This window comes from Mustela nivalis (genome assembly GCF_964662115.1).
Source record: "Mustela nivalis genome assembly, chromosome: 3".
NCBI lineage: Eukaryota > Metazoa > Chordata > Mammalia > Carnivora > Mustelidae > Mustela > Mustela nivalis.
In genome coordinates this window covers 124,576,853-124,589,881 of record NC_139022.1, presented here as the reverse complement: position 1 = coordinate 124,589,881, position 13,029 = coordinate 124,576,853, and the positions used below count along the sequence as shown (strand labels likewise).

General features: G+C 36.9%; 1 protein-coding gene across 2 annotated transcripts in view; it reads left to right on the top strand.

Annotated features, from left to right (window-relative positions):
- The window catches only part of TENM2 (teneurin transmembrane protein 2), a 1,882,184-nt gene that overhangs the window by 944,093 nt on the left and 925,062 nt on the right, over positions 1-13,029 (top strand). For both annotated transcript variants that reach the window (XM_082724104.1, XM_082724103.1), the window contains one exon: positions 11,003-11,302. In XM_082724104.1, the coding sequence (XP_082580230.1) occupies positions 11,077-11,302 (226 nt within the window). In that variant the 5' untranslated portion in view covers positions 11,003-11,076. The remainder of the gene's footprint in view (positions 1-11,002; positions 11,303-13,029) is intronic.

Below are 13,029 nucleotides of genomic sequence, written 5' to 3'. Positions count from 1 at the left end.
ATCCTAGCAGTGAGAGCCTCCATTTTTGATTACACCTCATTAATAGCTTTTTTGATTTCAACTTGTTTAGATTTTAGTTCTTTTATTTCTCCAGAAAGGGCTTTTATATCTCTCGAGAGGGTTTCTCTAATATCTTCCATGCCTTTTTCGAGCCCGGCTAGAACCTTGAGAATTGTCATTCTGAACTCTAGATCTGACATATTACCAATGTCTGTATTGATTAGGTCCCTAGCCTTCGGTACTGCCTCTTGTTCTTTTTTTTGTGTTGAATTTTTCCATCTTGTCATTTTGTCCAGATAAGAGTATATGAAGGAGCAAGTAAAATACTAAAAGGGTGGCAACAACCCCAGGAAAATATGCTTTAACCAAATTAGAAGAGATCCCAAATCATGAGGGGGGAGAAAGGGGATAAAAAGAGGTTCAAAAAGGAAGAAAGAAAGAAAAAGAAAAAAGAAAAAAAAAGAAAAGAATTAAAAAAAAAAGAAAACAAGAAAAATATAAAAAAGAAAAAATATATAATTAGATAAACTAGTTAAAAAACATTAAAAAAGCAAAAGGTAAAAGTTAAAAAAAATTTAACCAGAAGAACCAAAAAATGAAAAAGAAAAAAATTAAATTAACTGCAAGACTAAAAAAAATCACAGGGAAAAAGCCATGAGTTCCGTGCTTTGCTTTCTCCTCCTCTGGAATTCTGCTGCTCTCCTTGGTATTGAAACCCCACTCCTTGGTAGGTGAACTTGGTCTCAGGCTGGATTTCTTGTTGATCTTCTGGGGGAGGGGCCTGTTGTAATGATTCTCAAGTGTCTTTGCCCCAGGCGGAATTGCACTGCCCTTATCAGGGGCCGGGGTGAGTAATCCGTTCGGGTTTGCTTTCAGGAGCTTTTGTTCCCTGAGCGCTTGCTTTCCGTAGAGTTCCGGAGGACGGGAATACAAATGGAGGCCTCCTGGTCTCTGGCCTGGAGGAGCCGAGAGCCCAGGGCCCCACTCCTCAGTGCGCCCTCAGAGAACAGCGCCCAGTTTCTCCCGTCTGCCTGACCTCTGGCCGCGATCCAAGCTCACCGCGCCTTCAACCGGTTCAAGGTAACACTGAGCTGCGAGCTTACTGTCGGCTCTGTCTCTGTAGCCGGCTTTCCCGTTCCAATACCCGCAAGCTCTGTGACACTCAGACACCCCCGATCCTTCTGTGACCCTGCGGGACCTGAGGCCACGCTGACTCCGTGTGGGCCTCGCCCCGGTTTAGCCTCTGGAGCGATGTCCCTCAGCGGAACAGACTTTTAAAAGTCCTGATTTTTTGCGCGGTTGCTCCGCCGCTTGCCAGGAGCTGGCCCCTTGCCCAGGGGTCTATCTTCCCGTGGCTTTGGATTCACTTCTCCGCCGGTCCTACCTTTCAGAAAGTGGTTGTTTTTCTGTTTCCAGAATTGCTGTTCTTCTTCTCTTTGATCTGCCCATGGATTTTCAGGTGTTTGCAATCTTTAGATAAGCTATCTAGCTGATCTCCGGCTAGCTGAAGTAGTCTCGGCCTGCTACTTCTCCGCCATCTTGACTCCTCCTCCAAATAGGGACAGTTTTATGTCTTCTTTCTGCTCTTTAATTTCCCATTCATATGTCACTGGCTAGAAGTTCCAGTTTTGAATAAGAGTGAGGACAGCAGACATCCTTGCCTTGTTCTCATTCATAGGGAAATGACTTTTGTTTTCACCATTAGTGTAATATTTGCAGTTTTTTGGTTGTTAACTCTTTATCAAGTTGAAGAAATTTTCTCTATCCCTATTTTTCTGAGAGTTTTTATCATGAGTAGGTGTGGGTTTTTGACATATGTTTTTTCTACATCGATTGATATTATTATGTGATTTTTCTTCTTTAGCCTGTTAATATGGTAGATTACACTGATTGATTTTATAATGTGAGAGCCATTCTTACACCCCCCGAATAACCCTATTTTGCTATGTTATATAATATTTTTATATATTGCTGGATTTTATTTGCTAATGTAAGGATATTTGCATATGTATTAATGGTGAAATACCGATCTTCAAATTCATTTGTATTTATTTACTTGTTTTTGTTTTTTGGTATTGACTTTGTCTCATTTGGCTATTATGGTAATAGTAGCTTCATGAAATGAATAGTCACATGTTCTCTCCTCTTTATTTTCTGGGAGAGATTTTGTAGAACTGGTATTAATTCTTCTTTAAACATTCAATAGGATTCTCCAGTGAAATCATCTGGGCCTGGAAATTTTGTGTGTGTGTGTATGAGTTTTAAAAATTGCAATTTAAATTTCTTTAATAGTTACAAGATTATTCAAATGCTCTACTTCATATTGGGTGATTTGTGATACCTAGTTGTTTGAGAAGTTGATCCATTTCATCTTAGTTTTTAAATTTGTTTTTGTAGATTTCTTCGTGGTTTTCTTTAACAGTCTTGTTCATGTCATCAGGGTCTCTAGTGATCTCCCATTTCATTCTTGATACTGGTAATTCGTGTCTTCTTTATTTATTTATTTATTCTTTTTCAAGCTTGCAAGAAATTTGTCAATTTCATTGAACTTTTCAAAGATAAAACTTGTCTCATTGCTTTTCTGTATTATTTTTCTGTTTTCAGTTCCACTGAATTTGGTCCTTTATTATTTCCTTCCTTCTTGCTTTGGGTTTTTTTCATTCTTTAGATTCTTGACATGGAAGTTTAGATTATTGATTTGAGGTTTTTCCTGTTTTCCAATGGATGTTTTTAGTTCTGTAAGTTTCCCTCTGGACACTACTTTTGCAGTTTCTCATAAATTTTGATATATTTTTATTTTCCTTCATTTATTGTATTTTTTAAATTTCACTTGAGATCCTTCTTTTACTCATGAATTACTTAGAAAAGGGTTGTTTAGTTTTCAAGTGTTTGGAGATTTTCTTATTATTTTTCTGTTACTGATTCAGGTTTGATTCCAATATGCTAAGAGAACATACTCTGTATGATTTCAATTCCTTTAAAATTTTTAATTTTTGTTTTATGGCCCAGGCTGTGTTCCCTCTTTTTTTTTTTTAAGATTTTATTTATTTATTTGACAGAGAGAGATTACAAGTAGGCAGAGAGAGAGAGGAGGAAGTAGGCTCCCTGCTGAGCAGAGAGCCTGATGTGGGACTCGATCCCAGGACCCTGAGATCATGACCTGAGCCGAAGGCAGCAGCTTAACCCACTGAGCCACCCAGGCACCCTGTGTTCCCTCTTGATATATGTTCCATGGATACTAAAATGGAATAACACCCTTTGTTGGGAAGACCCTGTTGGTTGATGGTGTTTTGGGGATTCTTATATATCCTTCTTTATTTTTTATCTAATTGCATTATCAATCAGTGGGACTCCAGTGTTCAAATTTCCAGCTGTAATTTTGGATTTATTTATTTTTTTTAGTTCTATCTTTTTTACTTAACATATTTTAGAACTCTGTTTCTGGTGCATACCTATTTAGAGCTCCTGTTTCTTCATGGAGGATTTATCCTTATATCACTATATATTTTCCTTCTCTGTCTCCACTAATTTTCTTTTCTGTAAAGTCTACTTTATATGGTATTAACATAATCCCTCTTGCTTTCTTTAATGTTTGTATTAAATATAATTTCCTTAGTTCTACTTTCAGTATGCCTACACTATTATATTTAAAGTGACTTTCTTAGTGACAGCATAGAGTTGGGTCATATTTTTTAATTTAATTTTTAATTTTAATTTAATCTGCAGGTCTCTGTTTCTTAATTTGTGTGTTAAATGGTAATATAATTATTGTTATGTTAGGGATAAGGCTGCTGTTTTACTTTCTGTTTATTCTTTCATTTTATTTTTATTTATTTTTTTAAAGATTTTATTTATTTATTTGGCAGAGATCACAAGTAGGCAGAAAGACAGGCAGAGACAGAGGGGGAAGCAGGCTCCCTGCTGAGCAGAAAGCCCAATGGGGGGCTTTATCCCAGGACCTTGAGATCATGACCTGAGCCGAAAGCAGAGGCTTAACCCACTGAGCCACACAGGTGCCCCTCATTTTATTTTTTATTCCCTATTTTCTTCTTCTTACTTTCCTGTGGGTTATTGAACGTTTTTTTGAACTCCAGTTTGATTTATCCACAGTGTTTTTGAGTACATCTCTTTGTATAAATCTTTTAGTTGTTACATTATGCCTACATATCTTATCATAGTTAACTACTTTCATCACTTTACCAGTCTGAGTAAATTGTGGAAATCCTTCCTCCTTTTATCTTACTTTACCCTCCCTAATCATAATAGAATGTTGTAAATATGTTCTCTGTATACATTCAGAACCTCATCAGTGCTGTAATTTTTACTTCAATCACCAAAAATAATTTAGAAAGCAGAAAGCCTATTGTGCATATTCATAATTTGCTTACCATGTTTTTTCTTCCTTTCTGATTTCTCCTTGTATTATTTCTGAATTTTCTCCTTTTATTGTTTCCTTTCTGTTTTAGAGAACTAACTCTTTAATCTTGTAGAATTAAGTCTTCTGGTGATAAAGAATCTTAGTTTTCTGTTTGTTTCCAAGCATTAAAATTTTTTGTTTTGTCTTTTTTTTTTCTCTTATCTATTCAGGATCCAGTATAGTTAACATACAATTTTATATTAATTTCAGGTATACAGTATAGTGATTCAACAATTCCATATATTACCTAGTGCTCCTCAAGATAAGTATACTCTTAATGCCCTTCACCTATTTTATCCACTCCCCCCACCACCCCTCTGGTAACCATCTGTTTGTTCTCTATAGGTAGGAGTCTGTCTTTAGTTTCTTTCTCTATCTCTTTTTTCCCTTTGTTCATTTGTTTTGTTTCTTAAATTCCATGTATGAGTGAAATAGTGCAGTTTTTGTCTTTTTCTGGTTTATATTGCTCAGCATTTACTCTCTAGATCCACCCATATTGTTGCAGATGGAAAGATTTCATCCTTTTTTGTGGCTGAATAATATTTTCCATTACATATATACATACATACACACATTCCATTATATGGTGTGTGTGTGTGTGTGTGGAATGTGTGTGTGTGTATGGCATGTGGATATGTATGTGTGTGTGTGTGTGTATATATACACACACACACACACATATATAATGTTATATGAAAATATATGGTATATATGATGTATATATGTATATATACACACCACATCTTCTTTATACATTCATCTATCAGTAGACATCATTTAGGTTGCTTCCATAATTTGGCTGTTGTAAATAGGGCTGCAATAAACATGGGGTGCACAGATCCTTTCAACTTAGTGTTTTTGTATTATTTAGGTAATACAGTTGCTGGATCATAGGGTAGTTCTATTTTTAACTTTTTAAGGAACCTCCATATTGTTTGCTACAGTGAGCAAATCAGTTTGCATTCTCACCAATAGTTAACAAGGATTCCTTTTTCTCTACATTCTCGCCAACACTTGTTTGTTGTGTTTTTGATTATAGCCATTCTGACAGTTGTGAGATGTTACCTCATTGTGGTTTTGATTAACATTTTCCTGATGGTGAGTGCCGTTGAGCATCCTTTCATATGTCTGTTGGTTATCTATATGTCTTATTTGGAGAAATGTCTGTTCATGTTTTCTGTCCATTTATAATTAGACTTTTTAGGTTGTTTTTTGTTGGTGGTATTGTTTTAGTGTTGAGTTGTAACAATTCTTTATATATTTTAGGTACTAACCCTTTGTCTGATATGTCATTTGGTAGGTTATCTTTTAGTTTTGTTGGTTTTTTTTTCTTTTGCTGTGTGGAAGTCTTTTATTTTGATGCAGTCCCAGTAGTTTATTTTTGCTTTTGTTTCCCTTGCTTCAGGAAACAAATCTAGAAAGATGTTGTTGGGGCTGATGTCAGAGAAATTACGGTCTGTGCTCTCTTCTAGGATTTTTATGGTTTCAGGTCTCACATTTAGGTCCTTCATCCACTTTGAGTTTACTTTTGAGTATGGTATAAGAAAGTGGCTGAGTTTCATTCTTGTACATGTAGCTGTCCAATTTTCCCAGCACTATTTGTTGAAAAGACTGTCTTTTCCCCTTGCATATTCTTGCCTCCTTTATCAAAGACTAATTGACCACTGACCATAAATTATAGGTTTATTTCTGGGCTTTCTATTCTGTTTTATTGATCTATGTGTCTATTTTTTTGTTTTAAGAAACTTTTTTTTTTTTTTTTTTTTAAAGAGAGAGAGAAGGGGGAGACAGGAAGAGGAAGAGAAAGAATCTTAAGTAGGCTCTACATGCACTGTGGAGTCTGATGTGGGGCTCTATGTCATGACATTGAGATCATGATCTGAGCCCAAATCAAGAGTCAGATGCTTAACCAACTGGACCACCCGGACACTCCTCTATGTGTCTATTTTTGTGTTAATACTATACTGATAAATTATCTTAGTATTTTTCCTCATCTGAGTTGCCATGTTTCCTCCTTCATTGTATAAGAATAATTTTACTAGATGTAAGATTCTGGATTAAAACTTCTTTTTTCAGCATTTGAAAACCGTTGTGCTATTTCTTTCTGACTTTCATGGTTTCTGATGAGAAATCCATTTTCATTTAAATTGCTTTCCTCTGTAGGTAAGATGTTATTTTTCTTTCACTGCTTTCAAAATTTTCTTAAACTTTTCAGAAGTTTGACTATATGCCTTGTTATGGATACATTTGGATTTACCCCATTTCGTGTTTGTTCAGCTTCTTAAATGAGTGGTTTTTATGTCTTTTGCAAATTTGGATGTATTCAGCTGCTTCTCAGCCCTCTCTCTTCTTCCTTTCATTCTGAGAATCTGACATAACCATAGGTCATTTGTTATCATTCTACAGGTCCCTGTGGCTCTTTTTCCCTAGGCTATTTTTTTTTTTAATCTGTTGTATAGTTTGAGTAATTTCCATTGTCCAATTTTCAAGTTCCCTTATTCTTTCTTGTATCCCTCCATTCTGCTCTTGAGCCCATCTATTGAGTTTTTCATTTTAGTTATTTATCAGTTCTAAAAACATACCTCAGAGTCTCCTTTACATTTTTATCCACTTACTGACATTCTTATCTTTTTTATGAGTGTCTAGTTTTTCATTTGTTTTAAGTGTGCCCATAATTGCTCACTGAAGATTTTTATGATGGCTGTTTTAATGTCTTATGTCAGATAATTCCAACATCTTGTCATCTCAGTGTTGGCATCTATTTTTTTTTTTCCATTCAGTTTGAGATTTCGTAGTTCTTGGTATATGACAGGTTGTTCTTTTGTTGTTGTTGAAATTGAGACATTTTGGGTATTACGAGATTCTATGTCTTACTTAAGTTTTCTGTTTTAATTGGTTTCCTCTGACACTGCTCTGTCAGAAGAGAAATTCACCTCATTCCTACTAGATTAGAATAAAAGCCCTGGTTCCCCACTCAGTCTCTGCCAATACCCCAGGGCAGGGAGCTCCTTATTAGAAGCTGGTGTGTACAGAGGAGGTGGGGGAGTTCTGGTTCCCCAGTTGGCCTCCACTGACACTTCACTTGGTGGTTAGGCTATGAGTGCCTCGTTAGCCCCAGTGATACCAATATCTAGTGACCCCGTCAACTACCAACAAGAGGCAAAATGACTGGTTACCACTGGAGATAGTGAAACTCCTAACTCCCCACTAGGCCTCCTCCTATACCACTCCAGCAAAGGAGAGTGGCATCTTGTTTTACTACTCCATGGGAGTGGAAGTCCAAGCTTCCTATTAGAAGAAGATGGCCTCATTATTTTCTGGAAGAGATGAAAATCCTGGCTCCCTTCTTAGCCTTTCCTGAAACCACTGTTTGAGATTGGGAGGCCTTGTCACCTCAGCAGCTTGGAAATCTAGGCTCTCCACTTGGCTTTTGCTGGTGACGGTGGGACTGGGACTATAGGTTTTTCCATGTTGTTTGGCTAGAGGGAGATTGTTACTCTTAAACATTTTCTTTCTTGTTATACTGCTTCTTTGTTCGTCCTTTGGCTAGAGGAAGCCTGCTTTTGTTGGAGCTTTTGTTGTCTGCACCTATTGATATTTCTGGGTTGCCAGTGTCTTTAGCTCCAACTCTGAGATATATAGGGCAAAAAGAAATCTCAGAAACTTGCGTGGGTCCTAAAGGCCCTAGTTGATCTGCTCTCTCTTTCCACCTTTCATATTTTTCTCATATTTGTTTTATATATAATATCCAGGGGTTTTAGTTGTTCCTAGTAGGAGGAATAAATGTTTATTACATCTTTCTGGAAGGACAAATTTCTGGACTACCCGAATTTTCATGATAAGCTGGAGATCAAGATTGTAATATAAATTCTCCTATTTTGTCTTTTTTATTCTTGAAAACTAATTTTTAAATAACAAGGAGTCTAAGTGCAGAATGTCTTTTGGCCAACAATCAGGGTACTCTGCTCAGTTCATTAAAAAAGTAGCTTTCTCTGACCAAGATTTTGCAGTTTTTTACCTCATTATATATAAACTTCTATCATTTGTCCAGAGATGACATTGCTGACAAATTTAACTATCAAGGGAATAGATAAAAAAGAGGAATTTAGTAAAAAAAAGAAAATCACTGGACAACCAAATTAGATGTCAAAATGTCTATCCACTATAGGTCTTATACTTTATGAATAGGTAATAAGCCTTTAGGCCCCCACTTAGAACATGATTTTTTAAAAATGTATGAAAGAAAATCACATACCCACATACAGAAAGTCAGCCCACTTTCTAAAGCACAATACAAATTAAAGGAGATATAGGATTTCATAAGTCAGAAACACTAAAAACATAAAGTAAAAACTTACAGTGAAGCAGGAGAGAGAAAATTATAAAATTCACTCAAAACACCCAACTTCCCAAAGGAACACTGTGGCTCTTCAGTGTTGGTGTACACAGTCTTATATACATTTAATAGGGGGTGAAGGTCTTCCTTTATCTGTGTGTAGTTCAGTATTGGTATTTATAATTAGAATTTTGAATTCTAGGGACTTATATTATTATTGCCACCCTCTGTCTTATGCACATCTGTAACTACTTAGTTAAGAAAAAAATTTTAATTATTTTAGAGGAAAAAAAACCTATTTCTTATAGAGTCCCTACCACATGTTAGACAACATATTAGGAGCTTTACCACAGTAACTGTTTTAATTTTTATGAAAAGTTTATGAAGTAGATTCTGTTATGTTCCATATTCACTGGTTGAGAAATTAAATTTGGAAGTCCAGGACTAATTTTACAAAAACTCTGGCTAGTCAGTAACCCTGGTAAGGTTGGCATCCAGTCAAGGTTTCAGTGGTCATGCTCTTAACCAACCTGTAATATGAATTCTAAAATGTTGAGATCACATGTTGTAAACTAGGAAAGGTGACTTTTGGCATCTAGTAATTGCATTAATGTTAATACTTGGATTAGCTGTGCAGTAGCAAAAATTTCCAGGTCAACACTGAGTATTTGTGTCCTTCAAGCAGGTCCTGAGATCCTGACTCATAACTCGCAAAGATGCTTCTCAGCCTCCTGAGTCAGGAACTGTACGTTCTAGGAAACTAAAGATTAGCTCTTTTATGAATGATTATGGTAGCAGTTCCACTGTGCTTGATGTCCACAACAGGTGTACCCTCTCTTTGATTGCCAATTTTCAAACAAAATTGTCCATGATTATGAGCAGTACTTGAAAAAGTGTAAAAGTAATATAAATCAGGAGGATTCATGAGATCCAAAAGGGACTCTTAGTATAAGAAGACAAGGGAAGTAACTTGGCTTCTGCCATCTTGAGACAGATGCCATGCACATTGCTTTGCATACAGGCTAGTTATTTGGTTTAAATAGGCATTCCATTATAATGTGGTAGATGGCCAAAGAAGAGCAGAGGAGTTCACCACAGATCTGCTCACCAAATATTTTCTGACATATTGAGGAGGCTCTGGGTTGTATTTTCCATTTTAATTAAATTTCCTATTTGTCCATTCTGTGTAGGCCCTGGCCCTATGATCCATGCTATTTTGCATGGCCAGTGAAATCAGGAAGAGCCCATCATTTGAAACTTGGAGGCATCTAAGTGATTTTGTTGTATTTGCTAGGCAGAAGGCTAGTGTTTTCTGAGTTTGGGACACACTTTCAGACTCAGGGTGTCAAGTGACAGACTGAGGGGCTCTCTGGTTGCCAGTTAATATGTTAAAGAGGTTCTTTCCCATCAGTTTACCCATTACATTCAGTACTCTTCCCCATTTTTCTTTTCAGCAGTGGATAGCCCAACAGTGAAGCCCAGTAGGCTCAGGTTGGTCATCAGGTGGTTGTTCCCGTTAGACCTCTTGTGAGCAGGATCTCCTGTTGGTAGGTGACCAGGGAAGGAGCCACCTGTAATTTCAAGACACAGATTTGCAAAGGAAAGAAAACTGATTAGGAGTTTTTTCAATATAAATAAAGAAATAAATAAAATCTTAAATATCTCAAATAAGTAAGTAAAATCTTAAAAAACAATCGGAGGAAGATGGTTTGCATGTCAGGAGTGGCTTATGTTACTATTCTCCAGACCCAGTTAGGCAATTTTATATTAGCCAGATGTGACTTGGTACCATTGCAAAGCTTTAGTAGCATATATGTGTGCCTCTGTACACCTTTCTTTTATTTTTATTTATTAAATTTTGATATTTGCTTTACCCCAACTTCTCTATAGCAAAAAGAGAGTGCAATTAAAGTTGGGTAAAATCAGTTTTGCTTTGAACCACTTCATAGTAAAATCTTGTATTAGTGACAGACTTATGTCATTTGTATACATATAAGAAAATCAAAAGATGAGTTATTTTAATACTTTTTTTTCTCAAAATGTATTAACCAGCCAAAGAATTAATTTACTGTATCCAGTTGTTCTATTGAAGCTGATTGTTTAAGTATGCATTAAACATTTGCAGAAGAGATTGTGCACTACTGACCAAATTTCCTTTTCATGTTTTTATCTGAGTCAGAGCATGAGTCAGAACTGAAGGCAGCAGTTTTTATAATCACAGTCTTGTTCTTTTTCTTTGATGTTTTTAGGTGGCAAAGCGACAAGTGCCAAAACTCAGGCCTCACTTTTCTGAAAGTGTCGACTTTCTGCCAGACCCAGAATAATGGATGTGAAGGACAGACGACACCGGTCTCTGACCAGGGGACGGTGTGGCAAAGAGTGCCGCTACACAAGTTCCTCCCTGGACAGTGAAGACTGCCGCGTGCCCACGCAAAAGTCCTACAGCTCCAGCGAGACTCTGAAGGCCTATGACCACGACAGTAGGATGCACTATGGAAACCGAGTCACAGACCTAGTTCACCGGGAGTCAGATGAGTTTCCAAGACAAGGTAGGTAGAGCTGACCCCACTGACTTGCTCTGAGCCTCCTTACATTCTTGCACTATTGCGCGTCGATCACTGAGTTGGTAAAAACTGAAAGCAAAGCTTGCTGGCATCATCTGCCCTTTAGAGTTTAGTTTAAGACAACAATTCTTTTATCGACCCATAGCAGAATCCTGTGGGAATGACAGAAGTGCCTCTTTTGTCCTGAATGCTGAATTCCTTGACAATTTGGTGGTTGTTTTGGAGCCCCACAATAGTAGGGTTTGATAAATGTAACATAAGGCAAAGCTTTCGCTCGTAAGGGGTATTCCTGAGACCATTATGAATCCCTGTCCCGAGGAACACAAAAGTATCTGTGGTTTTTAAACTATTTTTCTTGAATCACATACACAGACGTCCAAGAGCTCGAATTTCTACTATTTTAAACATTAAGCTTCTCAGTCAGATTCTCTTTGAACAAATGGTATATTGATTAAAACCTATTTGAACCTCCCCTATCCTGTGTAATATATAATTTCTTTCCTCTTCAGATGTGGTGTTAATTTTGTGTATGCATTTGTCTTTTTGTATTTCAGAGCATAGGTGAACTGATGTATATTATTACCCAATTCCACATATATCATTCTCCCTGTTACTTTCACCAAAAGTTATTTTTCTTTCAGTATTTTGATTTCTTTGGGGAGGAGGATATTTTTCTCAAGCACTAACAGTTGGCATTCTCTTCATATCCAATATCCATGAAGAAGTTTTTTATCACTTGTCAAGGGTTGCTGTAAATGTATGGACATGTAGACTAAAGCACAAACAGTGCTGAGAGGCAGTATGGCAAGGTTGACTTGCGAGGTCCATGTCTTGTGCTTTGTGTACCAGCCGTGTGTGATTTACATGAAAAGCTTAGCAAACTTACAAGAGAATGCACAGAAATACAGGGAATGAACTGGGAAGTGTTCACTCTTCCAGTGCCAAGATTCCAGGCCCTGACTGCTAGGTTATTGGCTCATTTGTTTGTAACATTGATTCTTTATTTCTTGTTTCATGCTCCTGTTCCTGAGTATTGCAACTAATTCAATTCCTCTTGAGATACTTTAGCTGTGTCTCAGTTCTTTCTGGCTCTATAACAAAATACCATAAATTGATGGCTTATAAACAATAGAAACTTATTTCATATAGTTCTGAAGGCTGAGAAGTCCAAGATACATGTACTAGCAAATTTAGTGTCTGGTGAGAGCTAGCTTTCTGGTTCGTTGACAGCTGTCTTTCTGTGTCCTCACATAGCTGAAGAGGATGGGGGGCGCTCTCTTAATTGTCTTTTATGAAGACATTAAACCCATGACTCAATCACTTCCGCAAAGCCCCACCTTCAAATACCACTGGAGATTAGGTTTCAATATAAGATTTGGCGTTGGGGTGGTGGTGGGGGTGTAGGAAATCACAAACATTCAGTTGATAGCAGCTTGGAATTCCATTCCTGGTGGAAAACACCACACACAGGTGGAAAACACCACACACATGTATTCTCTATGCGCGCGTGCGTGCGCATGTACAGACACACACAAACATACACATCTGTAGTCCATTGTTTGTTATAAAAACATGTTCTCCTATGCTCCCAGTTAGCCTAGCTCCGAATTTTATACTTAACAGTGTATTTTTTAAAAATCAGCAGAATACTAAAAAAATAAACATTTTAAAATTATTTTTAAAAAATTATACTTAACAGAATATTTTTTAAA